Source organism: Electrophorus electricus, chromosome 3 (genome assembly GCF_013358815.1).
Source record: "Electrophorus electricus isolate fEleEle1 chromosome 3, fEleEle1.pri, whole genome shotgun sequence".
NCBI classification, from domain to species: Eukaryota; Metazoa; Chordata; class Actinopteri; order Gymnotiformes; family Gymnotidae; genus Electrophorus; species Electrophorus electricus.
The window spans coordinates 30,441,643-30,462,649 of record NC_049537.1 but is presented as its reverse complement, the minus strand read 5'-3'; the positions used below and the strand labels follow the sequence as shown (position 1 = coordinate 30,462,649).

Below are 21,007 nucleotides of genomic sequence, written 5' to 3'. Positions count from 1 at the left end.
ATTTTTTGTGTGTGTATTTATAGACCAAGGCCCATCTGTTACCATGCACAGCTTGTCAGCCACCCTCAACACCCTTCATCACTGATCAGTTTCCCCTCTCGGGTCCACTGCTGGGTCATGGTGCCATCACAGAAGCACCATGGTAGTGACACGGTAGTGGATGTTGCACTGTTATGAATCAATTGGGCACAGCAGTGTCCCTGGTTTGTACATGTGTCAGTGTCATGGCTGGGCTGACAGTGGTCCACAACCCAAAAATGCCCAGGCTAGTGGCCAAGATCGGGCCAGAAACAGTCCGCTGATGAGGGGTTGGAGATCAGCCAATGCAGATCATCATCCAGCCAACAGATGGACAACAGACTCACTCTTAAAAAGCTGTTTCCAAGAAATAAATATTTGTAATAAAGGGGGTGGTAAGTGAATTAGCTCACACAGATAGAGGTTCAGTTTCTTAATCAAATATTTGATTATTGCTAAATTGAGAGTTTTAGGAATTTAAAAGAAAAATGTACATCATGTAATTTTTATTACTTTATGGAGCATATTATGAGAAACCATGACCAAGAAGAGTTTTTACCATAAGAAGAGCCTCAATATTCAGTATAAATTGATGTTCAACGGTTAGTAGTAGTAGTCAGTACTTCCAAGGTAATGTGGAATCCTGTGACATGTTAACTGACACCAGCCAATTGTAATACAGATACAAATGTTGCTATGGTGTGTTTTGTACATGATCAGAATTAACGCTAAAATTGCTAACAATTACAATTACAACTAAATTTGAGTTATGAAATATTGGTAGAAACTCGCAAACCCTGTGACAAGAATAGCTTTTATTTGTGGATAAATTAATTATGTTAAGAAAACAATATTAAGTTTGTAAATGTGTTACAATTTGAGAATTTTATTTGTATCCAACTACATCTATTACATTGTTATGAATAGTTACTATGTCATATTCGGACATTTAAAGACTGCTATAGGCTATACGGAGCCTAACCTGGATAAATGTCACCTGGTCAGCCATATATTCTGTATAATAATGATCATGTGTAAGATAGATAAAATATCTCACAGCAGGCTAGAGCTCACAGTGGGCCCTGGACCCTAAATATGAAGCATTCAAGACCAGTACCGTCAGTAAACCGCTAGATGGCGCTACAACTTTACAAAGAACTTTCAGTGAAGCGTTGCAAAGCGACGCCCCTGACTGCATCGAAAACAGCTGCACAGTTGTGAAACCCGCCTTCCCGATCTGTTTCCACATATATGTCCTCCCTAGTTACAGCGCCAGGTTCCGAAGACCCGTGGAGTACGCGCAACCCGTCGCCCAGCAGGGAGCTTTCTGGGACCAGTGTCTAATTCTGATGTAAGTGAATGCATATTGCACGGAACGCTATGGCATGCGACAGAGCTGTAGAGTTTTGTAACGAACACGCAAAAGACAGGTGATACCGTGCATGGCAGGGCGAATGACATAGGGCAGCTTATGGCGTTAAACCATGCTGAGCCGACTGTGTATTGGTTAGGCACTTATTTTATAAATACCTTAAATATGAGTGGGGCACGCTGTACACTATCGCTTGCAAAGAATCAGCAGACACGCACGAGCAAGTGACACGCGAGCAGGAACACTTTTTAGCTCAGTGCGCCCTGGCAACCTCACGTCCGCGTGCCAGATCTAGGCGTTTTGAATGTTATTGTAGGATAGCAACCTGGTAAAACTAAGAGAGGATAGATTTACCACTTACTATAAAATCACACTGGCAAATAGTTTGGAATGTCCAAAATTAAAGACTACAAAATAACATTGAAGGTTTTATTATTTTACACTTTTTGTGCAATGGAATCTTTTGGTTATATAAACTGCAAAGATTCGCATTTATCTAGAAAAGAGAACTATAGAAAAGGGCTCCATTCTAAAAAAAAAAAAAAAATCTATAGATCATATTTGGCAACAACTTTGTTATTAAACCATGTTCTTCCCCTGCTCCTTTCGTTCTGTAGTTGTTCAGAAGCTGCCAGATCCCTCTGGTGCTTGGTCATGTCTCAGTAGATCCAGACAGCACACGAGCCAATAACGCTTTTCTGCAGCTTTATAGTGCAGCGTTCTCTTAACAGGCTGCCCAGCGGGTCACAGCTGCTCATGCTGGAATGACTTTAACTTTCAGGAACCACAGCAAGCATTCTTTCCAAACTAACTAGGGCTGTACATGAAAAGATCACAACTCCTGGCAGGTTTCCCTGGGCCAGTTTCTCATTAAGGCTACACAAATCTCACAAATTCACTAAGCTTGGTCTAAATTAAATACGAGTAGGTATTTAATGAAGCGATGTGTCCTTCACTCCCCCTGGTGGGCGGAGCTAGTCAGAGCCACTCCTCTCAGGCCCAGCATGGAGTTCCTCTGGCTCTGGAGGTCAACAATAAAGAAATACCCTCAAAGAGCTGTAAACTCACCAACAACCTCCATGCTGGAGGAAAGATCTACTACACACAAAAGATAGTCAGATATAAAAGCAAATCAAACCCAAAAGGAAAACTAACCAGTACAAAGAGATGTCAGGCTTCTGAGGGCTTTATAGAGACATATGATGCAATGATAAACCAGTGGGACTGTTCATGTGTGGAGAAAAGAAAAAACAACTTCAGAGTGTTGAAAACATCCCATAGTTTCTTATCCATGAACCATAATGGAAACAATGGCATGACTCAATACTCCACACCTGTGCTCCGTACTACACAACCATACTCAACAACGACGACGACGATGACAAACAAGTTTATTTATAAAGCATGTAAATGCAGCTCAACATCCTTTGTAGTGAAATGTTAAAATAAAGAAAGGAAACAAATAACATTTTAAAACTTAAAACATTTTAAAACAGTAACATAGTTAAATGTATCACTTTACTTAACTCTGTAGGACAAATGCAGTACATCAGCTTCTGTTTAATAAACCGTGCATCTGACTCCAAGCAAATGGAGGCAGAGGGCATAGATCACTAAAAACCACAACCAGAAATGTCTTGGCAAAACTTCAGTACCTCAAACCGAAGTTGCAGGCTTGATGGATTTATTGCCTGCAAGAAATAATGCATTTCTTTTAAAATATTTTAGCATGCCATAATTGACTTTAAATTACAAGCACCTAAATTTGGGGGACTTGGCATAAAAAAGAGCTCAAAAAGGACCATTATTCTTAAAACAGTCAAACCACACATGCACCAAAACACCATAAAATACCACATATGCACCAAAACAGCATAAAATATCAGATATGCACCAAAACACCATAAAATACCAGATATGCACCAAAACAGCATAAAATATCACATATGCACCAAAACACCATAAAATACCTCTATGAACCAAAACATAAAATACCACTATGATGCCCTGTGGCAGAGAGTAAACTACTGTGTCTAGCTTGGGCATAGACCAGGCATTCTGTGCTTTATCGTCCAATGTCTTCTGTTGCGCTGTTGTTGATACTAAACGGAGCACATCTGTCATGATGCGGGCGTGTCGAGAGAGGAACGTTCCTGGTGCTTTCTTTCAGCTTTCTGTCCCCATTGTTCACCCTGATTACCTTACTGACACGTCACACTTTATTTCCAGTGAGCACCATGGTCAGCACTCACACCCCACCCCTGCCGCCTCGCTGTCCTGCTGAGCACATGCAGAAAGCACCACAGGCCGGTGGTCACTGCTTGTCTGTGAGTGCACACACGAGCTGACATTCTGCCGGCAGCGTTCCATCTGGCCTTGAGAGTAGCAGCGAAACGATAGAGGAGGCAGGAGGTTACCACTAAGGCAACCCGGTTTCAATGCTTTGACTAAAATGCAGGCCAATGGTTAGGCCCAAAACACATTCCTTCCAAAACAAGTGTGCCTATCTAAACACAAGCCATTTATGTTTTAGGTTTAGCAAGGTGAATAAAATGTTTACTGCATAGGGGAGGATTCTCTGATGTACTTTGATGATTTGTGTTAAAATATCACAATTTTAGGTGACCTATTTCACAGGGCCATGTGGCCATGTGGCTATAACACGATAGTTGTTTAGACATTTGAAACAAAAGAGGGAAGATTTTGTCATAACAGCTGTATTGTTAGAAGAAGTGAGGTTTTATTTATGCACCGAAGTAAATATTTTATAAAATTTGTGTTTGTCAAATTTGAATATTCAGGCTCTTCATGGTCACCTGTTGGAGTGCTTTGATGTTTAGAGTGCTTTGAAGTTATCGGAGACCCCAGAACAGAGGAGGCCAAGGCAGGAGGTGACAGTAGCATCAGGGAGTAGTCCAACAGCAGAAACACCATCATCACCTCCTGCTCCTTTGTTTCTGATGAGAACCAGAACAAGCTGATGGAACCAGGAGCTATCGACTTGGGAGCAGTGCCAGAAGACATCAGGAGTGAGAACCCAGACGAGAAACCAGGGCTGGAGCCCACAAGATGGAGCAGGAGCCCAGACGAGAGACCAGGGCTGGAGCCCACAAGATGGAGCAGGAACCCAGATGAGAGACCAGGGCTGGAGCCCACAATTTTCCCCTTAGACAGCAGTGGATTGGGTAAACATGTCTGAGTGTAGTAGTGAGCAGGTCCCGTGATCTCCAACCCAAACTGAAAGAACATGCAGTTTGTCTTCATGATGTAACTGTTTATTTGTTGCGTTAGGCTGAACAATCTAATGCCCTTCTTTAACTAATGTACTCATGCACATGACCATAATTTAGTAATTTTGCTTAAACATTTAAAAAATGATTAGACCTACTGTTTAGTCAGTCAGTATTTGATGAGAATATCTCTAAACACTTCTTGTAATTATTACCCAATTTTCTGCCTTTTGTATTTTATACAGAATTCTTAGCTTGTTTAAATTGTACATTCTGACCTTATAACCCATATTAAGGTAAATATGAAGGCAAAACGTATTTGGGGTTTTCCATTCATTTTGAAAGATCTGGTGAAAAGGGTCTGTGTGCCAATGAATGAACATGAAACTACTAAAAACCTGCCCGTTGAAGCCGGAATATTTGGTAGTTTTTTTCCACCAGATGCTCCATGCTGACCTCAGAGGTCATGCTAGTGCATGAATGTGCTTGTGTTGTCGAAGGCTTTAATTGATGCTACTAACTAGGCGCCATTACCTTGGTATTCGTTGGAAGGTGCTTTCTGTAGAGCTCCTGGGCCGAGTCCCTCTCTGCTGGCCTCTCTGCGCTCTCTAGCTGAACACAGCAACCACATGCTTCTGCCACACTCCTTACACCAGGTCTGTTTTTGGTCCGTTCTGCACTCATAGCTGCAATTAGCTCCCGACCACTTGATTAAGCATAGCATACAGTGCAGTCATGGCCATAGAGATAGAGGTAATGTTATACTGTATAATTTATGGTGCATACAAATGTTAGTCAATTTATTTTTCAAATGCTAATTTAAATATGTATATCACATTTTCTTGAGAAAGACAATAGACATGATTTCTATGGTCTTTCTTGCAGTGCTGAGTCACCAAACCCATTTGGCAACTTGCTGATTACTTCATCTTTCTTATGTTTTGGATGCCAGCTCTTGACAAGACCTTTTGTTAGTGTAAAAGCAATCAGCAAAAAGGTTTTGGTAAACATCTAGAATAAGTGTCATGGGTTGGTCTTCTCAGTGTTGTGTACAGGTGTGACTTAAGATATGTGTTTGAAAGTCCAGATTGTCCACCTCGTGTTTGGAGGTCCAGATTGTCCGCGTCATGTTTGGAGGTCCAGATTGTCCACCTCGTGTCTGGAGGTCCAAATTTTCCACCTCGTGTTTGGAGGTCCAGATTGTCCATCTCGTGTTTGGAGGTCCAGATTGTCCACCTCATGTCTGGAGGTCCAGATTGTCCACCTCGTGTTTGGAGGTCCAGATTGTCCACCTCATGTCTGGAGGTCCAGATTGTCCACCTCATGTCTGGAGGTCCAGATTGTCCACCTCGTGTGTGGAGGTCCAGATTGTCCACCTCGTGCAGAGAGAACCTTCCTGTGCCCTTGTTTTTGCAGCCACTGGGTTACATGATACATGATCAAGCCAAAGCACTTCATTAATAATTAAAGCTCCAGTTAGCAACTGCTGTGACCACGTTTAAAACGCTCAACAGATGCTCTCAAATGCTGTGTAATGCTGCCACCCTGCACACCACACGACGTCTGCAGTTTCTGTACCGTGCACACAGAATGCAGGAGTCTACAGCAAGGTCTTAGCACCGAGATTTGTTAGCGTATCCGTCATGATTTTACTACTCCACACTTAACGTCTTTAACATGAATCATATGCTGCTTTCCAGAAAGAGAACCGGTCTTGGTAGAAGCAGGTAAGCATGAAGATCAGTAGGGTCTTAGCTCCCATGTGACTGTAAGACTCTAGGGTCAAGCTTGGGTCAGCACAGCACTGCCGGCACACAATCGACGCAGTCACAACTACTTCTTATGAAGGGAGCTAAAATTGAATTAGAGCTCAGAATCAGTTAAATGTTCGATCTGAACACTATCCAGCTGAACTCCCATCTTACAAGCTAGACATCTATTAGTCTACAAGGAGACGTGACCTTGATTTAAGCTCTACTGGGAGTGCAAGCTCACTATGGCCAAGCATGTATCTGGAAGTAAATCAGGTTAAAGCAAGCACAGAGACGCGACAGTGAGGTCCATCTTCATCTAATGATTTCCTTTTTTACAGATAGCAGAATCGTATTTCCTTGAGGAGGACTGTATCCTTTCAACTGGGGCCCACCCCTTTTAATAAACAGGACACTGGAGGATAATGCTAACTTCTATTTTTTTGGTTGTAGATTTCTGTTTGAGTGTGCCATGTTTCAGGGTCCAGTGTAGCAGTAATCAGAGTGATATCTTATACCTTAGCAGTGATTAGCATCTGATCTCTTAGCTGTGATCAGGATCTGATCTGATTACAACAAAAGTCGGGGGGTTATCTTATATCCATGTCCTCTTTTGTCTTCCCTTTACTGCCCTTCCTATCTGGGATAATTGCGCTGTTTATTCTGTCGCCATGGTGACATGAGTGGGTGTGTGCTGGTGGAAGCTGTCAAGGACAGACCTCTCTGCGCTGATGTTGGCGCCTCTCTAAAGAGGAAGGGCACTGGATCCAGTCTGAAGGAATTTCAGATCATAAAATGATACTTTTCTAGTGTGTGCTCCCGATAGGAATTAGCTTTCTTCTAAAACCCAGAGATCATACTGAGACTTCAATGAAAACCATCGGGTTGTGGTCACCACGCTAGGTGTGAGGTCTTTAACGCACCTCATCTGCCAGACCCGTGGGCGGTGCAGTTTCTGCGCCTGGAGCAGCTGTACCACGAGAGGCTGATCTCCAACCTGACCTCCCTGCAGGAGGAGTGGGGTAAGGCAGGTGGCGTCGCACACTACACCTCCACACACGGGTGAGAATCATGCATGTTAGAAGCTGTAGCCCTTCAGAAGTGCCTCATTAGAATGCTGTTCCTGGCGTAGCTGTACACTGCTGTAATAGCCAGATCTCGTGAGAGTTTGGTGAGCTGTCTTCTACTTATCTACAGTACTGAAACAATTCATTTGTCTGGCACAGATGGTTTAACTTGTTTTTCAGCATAGCAGCATGTAGACTGGGTGAAAGGGGAGTGTGAACGTGATGTTAAGATTGTGATTAAAGTGGTGCGTGGAAAAGAGACAACGGCAGGGAAAGATGAGGAGGAGGAGGACGAAGGCTAATCAAGGTCATCAATTTTGGTTGTTCACAGAATCCCAGTGGAAGTCTGGCACTACAGCCGGAAGCAGCACACCTATGAATACCCAGGGCAACGATGCCGAGTCCAAATGCATGGACTCTCTGAGTCAAATCTGCCAAACACACCAAAGGTGAGGTAATGCTGTCTCTGCCTCATTGATATCAAGTGTACATGGACCGTCTGATAGATGAGGCAGAAACCCAGCACAAGCACTCTAAAGACCAGCTCCAGGACAAATCCAAAAGCCACGGAGAGTTTGCAGAAAGGTTGTTTAGTGAAAAGACAAACCAAATGCTGACACAACATACAATCTGATCATGTTTGGTTTCATCTGTGCTGTGTGCCTGCCCAGTTTCTTTCTTTTTTTTTTTTTTTACAATATTACAATATTTTAAATATTTACAATATTTTTACAGTATTTTTGTAAATAAAATAAGAAGAAGACACACAACTAACCCGCTGAAACAAGTACATGTTTGAGCTCGACTATGTAGATGCACAAGGCAGCCTGAACACGTTTTTTTCTGTCCAAATGTTCATGTCAAGACAAGAACTTGATCCTCGTTAAGAACACATTCCTAAATGTACAATGGTGGGCTGTACGTGGTCGTTTGACCTCAGAGTTACCATGCCCATAGTGCGTAGTTTTGGCGCAGTGAGACTGAACACCTTGCCTCTCTTCCTTTCAGACCTAATCGCACTGGTCAGGTAAGGATGAAGCCAAGCAGACACTGTCCCGTCCACAGATACAGTCAGAACGACCTTTGCATGGGTGGGAAGTAGGTTTTGGAGCGTATAGTATCCAAGGCTGCATTTCTACAGGGCGTGGTTGACCTGGCCACCAGCCCAACGCCAGCAGTGGGGGAGAGGAGGTCGGTTGAGGAGACGCCCCGAGGGTACCCAGCACGGTGGGAGGAGAAAGAGAACGAATCCTCGTTGCCACGCAGCGAACCAGAGGAGGGAATGGAGGATGAAGAGGAGGAGTTGGAGGAGGATTTTGGGGAGGAATTTGGGGAGGAAGACGATGGTTTGACGGACGAGCTCCAGGACGATTTGGCCACAGCAGGGTTGGCGTCTGGAGAGGAGCTGGTTAAACCAGTTCTAGCCCAGCAGGTGAGGTGGACACATTCTGTAGTGCAGATTCTTTCCCTTAAAACACCATTTGAATAGACTGGAGCCTGACACGGGCAGATTGGAGGGAAGTTCCAGCTTTAGACCCGCCTCGTCACCTGTTGGACCTTATAGCGCTGTAAAATCCCTCAGAGATCTGGAATAAGGGGGAAAACAACTGCCGCTGTGCTGTTGCTAACCTGACCGAGTGGCATCTGCTTCCAATTAGCTGACCCCTTTGGTCAAGGGGAGGGAAGCATCTCATTAAGTCTCTGAAAACAAAACCGAGGTGATGTCACACTCAGGACTCACAACAGCCGCAGGAATTTGTGGAAAACTGGTTTAGGGAGAATACGACTCCCTAATCGGCCGGGCGTGGTCCTGCTGTAGAACACAAAGACGCCACAGGCCCACAGCAGAGGGGAGAGCAGGCACAGATGCGTCTGAACTGCACGGCAGACAGGCTGAGTCTCTGAAACACCTAATCGTATTCACAAACACTCACTTTTATTAAACGGCTTTAAATAAGCTTGTTAAACATAGAACAAGTACTTGTTTCTAAAGTTAAAAGTTCTAATAATGTCTTGAATGATTTATTTAATATGGCAGTTACCTAAATGTTACACAAATAACACAGAAACCGAGATGTAAGACGATGAATCTGCTACTAATTATCATTATTATCTGACATCTAATTATCATCTGTGTATGACTGTGCTAAACCTGTTTATATTTGATTTTGTAATCCACATCATAAACACAGATGAAAGTATTCAACATGATAAGCACACATGCAACTCTAGTGGATGGAGAATTCTCTCAGTTCACTCGCTGTACACACTGACCCCATGTGGTGACCCTTTGCCATTACAACATCAGCTCTAGCGCTGAGGTGGCGGTGTGTTAGTGTCACTGCTCTGTGTTTGCCTAGTCTGTGCTTGTTCATTTAGCCCCTGGACCGTAATCTCTCTGTCCACTGCAGTCCTGAAAGACTCCAGCCTTTGTATGGGAAGCTTCATACGTCCTGATGTCTCACTCGTCTCGTTGTAGAGCGTCCCCTCCAAAGGCCTGGTGTCCATCCTGAGGAAGAGTTCACGTCACTGTGGAGCCGGTATCACCAACCACGTTCCACCCAAAGGCTCCTACAGACGCAAAGTCCGTTTCAGTGAAATGGACAACACACTCGACACTGGTACGACACCGCCCACGTGCTGTATCAGAGTCGGCGTTTTATGGATAAATGCTTACTGACTGGCACCTCAAATAGCATCGTTAAACTGTTTATGAAGTGTAAATTAACGAAAAAATTTCTGCATTTCGTACTACACAGATGAAGTGGGCGGAGCCTCTTGCTTGCTCTTCTTTCTTCTGTGCCTGGTGACCACGGTGATCAGCATGGGTGGGACTGCAATTTTCTGCCTCATGGGCGGGGCTTATTCAAACGTCTGCACAGATTTTTCACAAAACATGGACTTTTACTTTGGACCCGTGCGACGAGGGATGGACACTCTCACGCACTGGTTCACGCCCACGTCGTCATCGCCCTGATTAACAGCCTCTCAGACTGGAACGACGCCCTGGTTTTCCCAGTCATTTCTTTGAGTTGTCAAAAGACTCCAAGGGTATCACTGTACCTACTGAAAAAACTCCTTAAGATCTCAATATGCCAAAAAGGCCTTAATGTTACTTAGTGAAGCCACTGTGTAGTTGTGCATGATCCACATGATGCACATTTAGATTCTGCAATACACTTGTATAGATTTAACATGAAATTAACTGGATTGAGCAATATTTCTATGCACTCAAGTTCCATCACCAATTAATTTCATAATGTACTGTTCATGTCTATTTATGTGTTAAAATGTATTTGATACTTATGTTTCGACTGGACAGATTTCTAGTGGTGTTATCACCACAGAAAGTGCACATTTTTGTTAGCTTTGTTTTGCATAATGTGAAGGTAATACAGGCACATTTGCACAAGTCCCCAGCACCTTAGAACTATGAGATTCACAGTTCAGTATTGATCGTTGCTTTGTTGAGAAATAGACTTTCTTCACTTTTATTCATCTGTAATGGGGAACTGATTTGCTTGTAGTCACTTTTGGATGTTTGGTGATGGATGTGGTTTGTAGAAGGGCATGGATTGCTGAGGGTGTGGTTTGTAGAAGGGCGTGGTTTGAGGATATGGTTTGTAGAAGGGCGTGGTTTGTTGAGGATGTGGTTTGTAGAAGGGCGTGGTTTGTTGAGGATGTGGTTTGTAGAAGGGCGTGTTTTGTTGAGGATGTGGTTTGTAGAAGGGCGTGGTTTGTCGAGGATGTGGTTTGTAGAAGGGCGTGGTTTGTCGAGGATGTGGTTTGTAGAAGGGCGTGGTTTGTCGAGGATGTGGTTTGTAGAAGGGCGTGGTTTGTCGAGGATGTGGTTTGTAGAAGGGCGTGGTTTGTTGAGGATGTGGTTTGTAGAAGGGCGTGGTTTGGTGAGGATGTGGTTTGTAGAAGGGCGTGGTTTGTCGAGGATGTGGTTTGTAGAAGGGCGTGGTTTGGTGAAGGGCATGGCAGGGCACAATAAAAGGATAGTAGCAGATCTTAAGGGGACAACATTGAGTCTTGTAGTGTTGGTAGTTCTTTAATAATGTTCTGTATTTATGTGTATCACTATGGAATTTTCATATTCTTTTATGGTCACTGTGATTACTGAGATAAATAAAATCTGTTGTTCTGTGACGTATCCTGTGCCATATTTTCATTTTGGATCAAATTTGTACAGCAGTGTGTTGTCCAAAAACACCCCCTTTTTTGGTTGTTATTCCCTCATTCAGCAAAAGAAAAACAGGAAAAATGGCTTAGGTTTAGGTGCAAAATAAAGTACATTTTAAAGTACATTACAATGGGACACTTTGTTCAAGGATCACACACTGTATCAGTAACTGATGGGGCGCCTCTCCTGTCTGACAGATTGGAATATGATGTAATACTGAATTCGTAGCACAAGGTGTCACTGTTGGCAAGCTGACGCTCAGGATCCGCTATCTTTCTCCCGTGGACAGCCACGGCTGTGATCCGCCGTCCTGCGATGGCATGCGGGTCTTGTTCAGTACAAAGCCTCGTTTATCGAAGTTACGCAATCTGCATGTCAGTACCTAATCTCGATACCTGCGGGTGTAATGGCGATGATTTCCCTGTCCAGCAAAAGCCCTTATCACTGAACCCATAACCATGGTGACTTGATGCGTACTCGGGATATCCAGTAGAGGAATTCAGGAAGGTCGACTCAGTTATTTATTATGATAGGTTTCATCACCCATGCGAATGTCTCTTCTTAACACTGATCTTTAATAAGGACTAAACCAGCCCCACGGCAGAGAAATGGAATCAGCCTTACAAAGGTCATATATGCTGATCACATGCGACCGGGTTACAGCTGCACTCATCGCTTCGTAAGACGGGGACAGATGAATCCCCCCCTCAGCCGGTTCATGGATCCAGCAGCCCCGTAACCTCAGAACGTTCATCTTACCTTTAGGTACCAGTGGCACAAGCATATGACCTGCTGTGGTGTAAAATGGTATGAAAGCTTTAAACTTTGGAGATGATGGGCTGACACAAATTATTTTATTCTCCTGAAAAAAAAAAGAACTACACTGTTCCCCCGGCACATCAGAGCTGCGGGACGTGGAGGTTGACATGGTACACGTGACTGACGTGGCCCAGCTGTAGTCTCTGGCCATCGTGTGCCCGCAAGACACAGTCGTGCTCTTGGAGTCCACGGTGCATGTGGCAAGCCATAGATAGGAGGTGGACCGCACACCTGTCTGGTGTCGTGTCATAGTCCTGGGAAAAGTGACCATCATGGCAGGAACACTGTTATTCCGAGTGGAGCAGCTTAACAAGATGGTTGTGAATGCTGCTGACTAATGCTGAGAATGGGTCTCACTGCACTGTGTCCACTGCACTGTGTCCACTGCACTGTGTCCACTATACTGATGTCCACTGCACTGTGTCCACTGCACTGTGTCCACTGCACTGTGTCCACTATACTGATGTCCACTGCACTGTGTCCACTATACTGATGTCCACTGCACTGTGTCCACTGCACTGTGTCCACTGCACTGTGTCCACTATACTGATGTCCACTGCACTGTGTCCACTGCACTGTGTCCACTATACTGATGTCCACTGCGCTGACAGCTGTGTGGACATGGCAGCTCATTGTGGTTCTTCATTTCCGTGTACTGTTTGTGTACATGGGTGCTTTACAGAAGAGGCCACTTCAAAGGTGCGTGTGTGCGTGTGTGCGAGAGACTCTTGAGGTTTTCATAAGCAGATTTAAAGATCATCTTTTTCCTTCTCACTCATCAGTGCTGAATTTAAAGTGGACAAATACAACCCTGTTTCCAGTATATTTGTATAAAACACTTTGCATTAGGAGCTCTGCTTGCCTGCACTTGCCTTTAAAGAGCAGCAGTGAATAACATGTTTTAGCACTTTCACAACCCTTTTGAAATCTATTTTAGCCGTTGCTTCTCGGCTGCATCTCTCCTGAAGTAGTTAATGTGAGGTACTCATGACACAGACGCTAAGAAGATCTGGAGCTCTCTCCGCTGTGTCTGCGAAGTGTCGTCACCTTGTCCTAGCACACCTGCCTCTCTCACTGCCTCGGCCAGCTTCGTCGAAAAAGAGGACTGTTTATGCATTGCTCTGCATGGACATGTGTCTTGCTGGAACGCCTTTGATCTATTATTAAACCAATCACAGGGGAGCATCTGCTCATGCTAATGAATAGTGTAAAAGGTTATTGAGGCCACTGCACTGTGGGATTTGGAGTTTACCAAGTGCAGTAGTTCTGTGTTATCTGGGCCTAATGCCGGAGACGTCCTGCACTTCACAGGACTGCTGTCCCGAGTCCCTACACTCCTGACACGGAAAAGTTTAGTGCAGGGATACTAATGGATGAATTCCAGCTAATGCCACCATAGAGTATTTTCATTACCAATAAAGCAGCTGTACCTTTGGATTTATTGACGATGAAAAGCATTAGGTGTCCCGTGGGCCAGTAAGTGGAATGATTTTATACGTTTGAATAGTGTGTTAGCTTACAAGTGCCTTCTCTGTGTGCAAGGAAATTGCAGGTCCCAGATGAACTGTGAAGCGTTCCAGTGGGCTGTTTGGGTTCGGAGCCGTGCCAGCGCAGAGTCCGCGGGTCTGCAGGTCTGCGGAGGGCGCAGCAGGTCTTCAGCTGCAGCTGGTGGTCTGGGCTCTGCTGACAGCAGCAGTTTTAGAAGTCTGAAGACTGGCGTGTGGCATATCTTCCTGTTGTGGGAGCTGCCACTCTAAAGCAGGTAATAACGCCCCTGTATACCTGCGAGACCATTTTAATATTCAGACGCTTTACAAATGAGGCTGGTGCAGTAATGACTCCACCCCAATGAGAAACACCATGCTTGTACCTACACTCGCTGGACTCGCTGTTTTTTGTGCACCTGAGCTATAAATGTGATTTACAGACCTACAGTTACAGACTGCACCTGTTATTGTGTGCAGTCTGCCGTGCACCAGCGACTCCAGCCATGGATGGTCAGTTAGGAGAAGTATTTAATTCCCTTCATGTGGTCTGGTCCTTTAGGGGGGACCCTGCACCACCACTTCCACCTGGAGTGGCACCACCCACCCACACCACCACCACCACTTTGTTTACATGCAGATCTTTGTTTACATGCAGGTCTTTGTTTACATAACACTTTCTTACTCTATTACGAACTGGACGTTTGGTGCAAAGTTAACAACCTGTTTCTGAATGTGGACAAAACAAAAGAGGTGGTTATTGACTTCAGGAAAGTACGGCGCGATCTCTGTCCGCTGGACACCTGAGATTGTCTGGAGCACCCACGTCCGGAGAAGGCCAAAGAAAGCTCACCTTCTCCCACCATCTTCCCCTGGGTAGAGAGCGCCCCATGCAGCCACATCTCAGCCTGGTTGGGGGGGATTTCACCACCCCTAGAATGCAGAGAATAGTGAAGACAGACCAAAAGATCTCTGGAGTCCCTCTCCTCTCCATTACGGATATTTACACCACCCACACCACCCACAAAGCCACCAGCAATGTGGATGATCCCACACACCCCTCATAAACTCTCCTCTCTCCCGCTGTCTGGGGAAAGGCACCAAAACCTTCAAGCTCTCATGACCAGACTGTGCAACAGTTTCTTTCCCCAAACCATCAGGCTCCTAAACTCATTCACATGCTCACACACACACACACACACACGCACGCACACGCACACACACACACACACACACACGCATGCACGCGCACACACACACACACACACACACGCATGCACGCGCACACACACACACGCATGCACGCGCACACACACACACACACACACACACACACGCACGCACGCACACGCACACACACACACACACACACGCGCACACACACACACACACACACACGCACGCACGCGCACACACACACATATACGCATGCACGCGCGCACACACACACACACACACACACACACACACGCATGCACGCGCACACAAGCACACATAACTTACACCATCTTACTCTTGGCTAGAACTGGACTCCATACTTCTCCCCTGATTCAGTGTGGGAGCTATTAGCATGTGAAAAGGGCCATGTGGGAAGAACAGATGAAGCTGTGAATGATTCATGCCCCTCTCCCCCCTCCCATGACTCATCGCTCTCCTCTCCTGTCTCCATAGAGATTATTGGAAGTGATGTCACTGGACTTGTGAGGGTTCTGGCAAAGCGCTTCTCTTTGCTAGTACCTGTACAGACCAGCGTACGTGAGCCGTGGCCTGTTACTGTAAAGTTCTGCACATCTCTAGTAAAATCATGGTTGTCTGGCTCTGATTGGTCGGATATGTGTAACAGGAGGGAAGAGGGGAGTGAATCCCTTCCTGTTGGACCTGAGTGTCTATCTGACATGCTAAAAAAACTCCCTCCGGTTCTGCAAATTTTTCCGTGTCTCTCCTAGGTCCAGTACGGCGCGTACGTCAGTGCTGGAGGGATGTTGTCGGTGGTGAAGGCCCCCCCCCTCCCCCTCCGAGGGCCGTTTAGCTCGTGACCAAATGCAGCCTCTTACCAGCGTTCTGTCGACTACACCACACACTGCGGCTGTCCGTCCTAGCCTCGAGAGATGGTGCCAGAACATCGAGCGTGAGATCCTTCAGTATAAACTAATACTTCACCTAAATGTTGATACTGAATGGAAGATGGAGGCAATTAATGGGCATAGTGGACTGGAGGTCTCAAATTACAGCTCAACGTTTCACTGGTGTATCCATGGTGGTTTTCTCCCTTGCTATGTTCTCTAGGGCACGTTCTCGCATGGCCTTTAAATGCCACATTAAAGTACTGCCTCCCATATATCTCCTGTAGCACTGCCTCCTGCACTAAAAACAGCTGGACTGATGTTGTGGTTTGGTGGAGGATTGGTAGCACTCTTATCTCAGCTGCGAGGACAGGACCTTCCCAGGCCAGCCATGACCAGACATCACCAGAAACACAAAGCCACCTTCTCTTAGTTCCTTAGTACAATCAAATGGAATTTATTACAGGTACAGTTGTTCTAGTTACTGTTGTCATGCTCTGCAGAGGCAGTTCACATGGCCACACCAATCTCAGCAAACCAGTCACTGAGCCACAATCCCTCCCAAACACGAAGATCCTGCCAATCTCTGTAAAGATCAATGCAAACTATGGATCTTTTAATGATGGACGGAAGTCCAGGATCTGACTTCAGTTGGTATATATAGTCTGACTTCTGCTGGTCAGATGTGTGTAGGCTGGACCCCATGGTGAGAAGGTGTTGTTTTAACAGAGGTGGCTGGCATGTGCTGGAATGATTCTCACACACAGACTTCGGATGAGCACGTAAAACACATCAGGAGACGCTCGCTGTACCTCTGACTCTCGGACTGTGACAGACAAACAGCTCAGAAGCCTTTTAGAAGGTTCTAGAACTGTGATATCATGTTGTTAGGAAGGTTTATGTTCTACAACTATTATAAACAGCATAAACTCACCCACAGAGAATGCAATCATGAAGTGATTAGTAATTCAAGACAATGGAGCTGTAACTACATTCTTAAAATGATATGTTTAAATATTAAACCATGAATAGGCATCTTAGCATACCCTTAAAACTATTCTCATCACGCACAAACATTAGCAGGGAGGACTTGGAAATGGTTGTATTTATGAGCAGGAAAGGAACGCACGTGCTATGCAACACTTGCCTCGTGAGTTCTTCGTTGTTTTACAGTGTTCCTCTGATGCCATCAAAGACGTGCAGGTTACAAATACACGCATCCACCTGGCTTCTGCCGCCCGCTGAGTTTCGTGTTTTCCTAATGAAAACGTATGAGCCTGCACCAACATAATCCCACCGCATTCCCTCGTTTTCATACCAGCGTCCAACACAAGGTGGCAACATTTCCCCGTTCGCCCCATCTTGTCCCTTGAGTCATTATTTTACGAGAACTGAGATGACAGTAGAGGTTATTCAGTACGTATGTGCATGTGTGGGTGCAGGTGTTGTTTGGGTGAGTAGGAAAAGCCTCGGGCGTGTATTCTGTGGGTAAGTAGTGATTTGGGGGTGTTTTGGATGGTGAGGGCGACGCAAGGTGAAAAAGTCAGGGCGAGGTTGGAACGGCCTGGAAGATGTGACTGTGAGTGTGACTCAGCCGCCCAAAGCCCCCATCAGAAGCGCCCACCCACACCCTGCCCTCCACCCACACAATGACAACATGCACGACTCACAGTCAGATGGAGAACAGGCAGAGCTCATGACATTCTTATCTGAAGTCACAGTAGCTTCTTTCTGTGCTGTGTTGATTCACGCCCGCCTGAAGCGGCAATGATAGCGCGAAGTGTTAACCTGTGTTTAAAAGCATCTCTCTCATACAAGGGGGTGGGGGATGGGGCGGAAAAGGAACAACAGAGCAAAGAGATAAATGAGAGAGAGAGAGAGAGAGAGAGAGAGAGAGAGAGAGAGAGAGAGAGAGAGAGAGAGAGAGAGAGAGAGAGAGAGCGCACTGGGCTGGAATCTGAGACCCACCCTCCTGCTACTCTTCTTTTGTTATCGCTGCTGGAGATGCAACTCTGCTGATATTTTCATATTGGAAGCACATCCCTCGCCTCACTCCACACCAGCGCAGTGCTTAGCACGTGTCTCCCCACACACACCCCACACACACCCCACACACACCCCACCCCCGACATCCGCTCCTCACCCCTCCTCTGGTTCGCCTCGCCATGAGTCGTGGCTGCAAATTACCCACAAGAGTCTCTTCCTGAAAGTTTCTGCTGCAGCGTGAGCCAGCCATTGGCAGTCCAGCCAGTCTGTGCTGCTATATCTCTCTCTCTCTCTCCTCCTCTCTCTCTCTCCTCCTCTCTCTCTCTCCTTCTCTCTCTCTCTCCTTCTCCCTTTCTGCTTCTCTCAGCTGGGTCTGTGAGTATATCGTGCATTTGCTGTGTACTGCAAAAACCTTACATAACACTTCCTCCTCTCTCTCTCTCTCTCTCTCTCTCTCTCTCTCTCTCTCTCTCTCTCTCTCCCTTTGCCCCCTCTTCATCTCTTCCTCCTCCTCCTCACCAGGCCTATGCCAGCTCACCACGGGAGTTTGGCACGTTATCACGGGGCGAAGCCCCATGCTGTTGCGCCATGCTGTTGTAAATGACTGTCGCCAGGGCACACGCGTGCACGTGTGCTTACAGGGCGCGTCTCTGCTGCCCCTGCTGGTGTCTTGTTCACCCCATGTGGTAGCACAGACGGGGGTGGGTGGGGGTGTTTCTAGAGCATTGCAGGAGAAGCAGTAGATGGCTGGGAAGCAGGTGGAGAGAGAAGGTGCAGAGATGTCAGAGGAGAGTCACGGAGGATGTGTAGATCTGCGCAGGAGACAGAGATAGACTGTGACCCAGGCAGGTGTAGGAGCAACGTGGTAAGTGGGACGTGGAATCAACTGGGCGTCACAGCATGCGCTAAAGGGCGCGTGGTATGACTGAACACCCACGTGAAACAATTACGGAATGGAGACAGGAATGCTACACTAACATAGCAGAAGCTTCTGTTTCAATAAATCCACATTACATTCAGTCTGGTGTTAGTGGGAGAGATCACCCTAAACTCTAATGCCAATACTGGACGAAAGGCCACTAGATTACAGGTGAGATTATGCTCCCTGCTGCTGTCTGTTGTTTGCAGCATAAGTGCAGGTAGGTGTAAATACAGCAGAAATTGTCCCTCCATCTGGAGAGACGACAGGTTCTCCTCCACAAATCCCCACCTCCCAGATGACTGGAGTCAGCCTCCCCTGGTACAGAGGAGAGCAAGTCCCCCTGAGTCCCCTAACCCCCCACAGGATGGCTGGGACTCCACGTGCCTGCGATGTGAGCAGCTCAGACGGGGAGGGAGCCGAGAGGAGATGTGCTACTGTCTGTCTACCGTATCTGCCTGGTCTAGGAACAAAATGCAGGTGTTGCCTTATGCTGCAATGTCTGTCTGCAGTACGTGACAGATGTCAGTCTGTTTACAAACACACAGGAGCAGGGCCGAGGACGGGTGCCGGACGGGGGCGGGGCGGGGGACATATACCGGCAGACAGCGTCTGGCCTGGAGGCGCTGTTCGGATTGAACTGTGTGTGTGAATCCTCCTGTGTGTGTCTGCCTCTCTGTGTACCAGGCGTAGCTAGGTAGGGCCGCCGCGCGGGATGGTGGCCCAGTTCTTGCCGGCTGTCCTTCCTCTGAATACTGCCTGTGCCCTTGAGCTCGAATCGCCCTGGGGAGATGCAGCACAGTCCCTTCCCCCGCGCAGCCCCCACGCACCCCCACGCACCCCCACCTGAGCACTGGATGAGGACAGGGAAGCGCTAAGTGTCCTGTCACACATAATAAAGACACTAATAAAGACACCTAATGTTGCAGAGTAATAATTGATTCTCTTATTCCAGGTGGAAAAAAGTGTGTAAACACCAGTCGCCCAGCCCACGTTAACTCCAGTGTGGATGGTTTTATTATTTTAATAAATAATGCATACAACAGTGTAAACGATCCCTCCTCCCCTCAGGGGTAGTTTATAATGAGGTCCAAGTTCAGACCCTAGCTGGGGCCTTTCTAGTAAAGAGTGCCCATCTACAGATACATTTCTCAGCTTTTAGAGTGTGAAGGAACTGTGTTATTCAGTATGCATTTCTGGTTCACCATGTTTAGCACTGCTGTAACTGACACACACTTCATTCACACAGCAGCCCATGAGCCCCCAGAGACACACAAGCTCCCTCATTTGCAGTGGAACAAGATGTACTAGGACAGAGGGTCAGCAGGTGACAGTAACTGACTGACATACGTAAGAGAAAATACTCTTATTCTTATTTAAATAAACGTATGTTTTGGCTAACCTTTAGGTAGACTTATCTGTCAGGGAAAACAAGTGTGATGTGAAATGTATTGCGATGTTGCTACTGCCTAATGGAAGTAGATTAGAATTATGTATTATAATTATTTAATCGTGGAAACACATTGATACTTTTATTCATCCATAGCTTTGGGAGACATCCCCACTCCCAGAATGCAACACTGCAAACAATAAGACTCCAGTCAACTTAGTCATCCTCTCAGTTGATTTTAGTGGGACTGCTTTAGCTCTTTGGCTTAGCACTGTGAGCTAGTAACAGTAAGTAACAATACCTCATCCAGTGTATCTTCTGTACTGTACTGTACTGCACTAAGTTCCTCGTGCATTCATGCAAAACAATAAAGACAACCCATGATGAAGAGGGGTTATATTACTTTTAATCAATTCAGCTAGCTACAAAATGTCAACCACGTCACAGACTGATAGGATACAGTGGGAGATTTTTTAATAGTACATGCGTTGAGGACATCAATCTCACAGTTTGACTTTTGTGTCATCCAGGTATTTATTTGTCTTCTTATACTGACTATTCAACATCTCAGCGATTTGGTGTGCATAGCTCTAAGTACCGTAGCAACAAAAACGTCATATCATATATATATATATATATATATATATATATATATATATATATATAGTTTTATAGTTTTGTAGTTTTTTGTTATGGAACCAAACCACATGGGGTAAGTAAAC

General features: G+C 45.8%; 1 protein-coding gene across 4 annotated transcripts; it reads left to right on the top strand.

Moving 5' to 3' along the window:
• Positions 1-1,241: 1,241 nt before the first annotated feature.
• Positions 1,242-11,594, top strand: cnstb (consortin, connexin sorting protein b). 4 transcript variants are annotated; one of them, XM_027015945.2, is made up of 11 exons: positions 1,242-1,369; positions 3,620-3,717; positions 4,362-4,575; positions 5,173-5,276; positions 6,713-6,743; positions 7,307-7,393; positions 7,770-7,887; positions 8,447-8,465; positions 8,580-8,870; positions 9,918-10,059; positions 10,198-11,594. In XM_027015945.2, the coding sequence occupies exons 2-11, from the start codon at positions 3,628-3,630 to the stop codon at positions 10,413-10,415; spliced, it is 1,314 nt and encodes a 437-aa protein (XP_026871746.2). In that variant the 5' UTR covers positions 1,242-1,369; positions 3,620-3,627; the 3' UTR covers positions 10,416-11,594. The 4 variants fall into 4 exon arrangements, with proteins under 4 accessions (XP_026871746.2, XP_026871747.2, XP_026871749.2 ...); XM_027015946.2 differs by lacking the exon at positions 3,620-3,717; XM_027015948.2 differs by lacking the exon at positions 3,620-3,717 and having other exon boundaries at positions 4,192-4,575.
• The last annotated feature ends 9,413 nt before the right edge of the window (positions 11,595-21,007 follow it).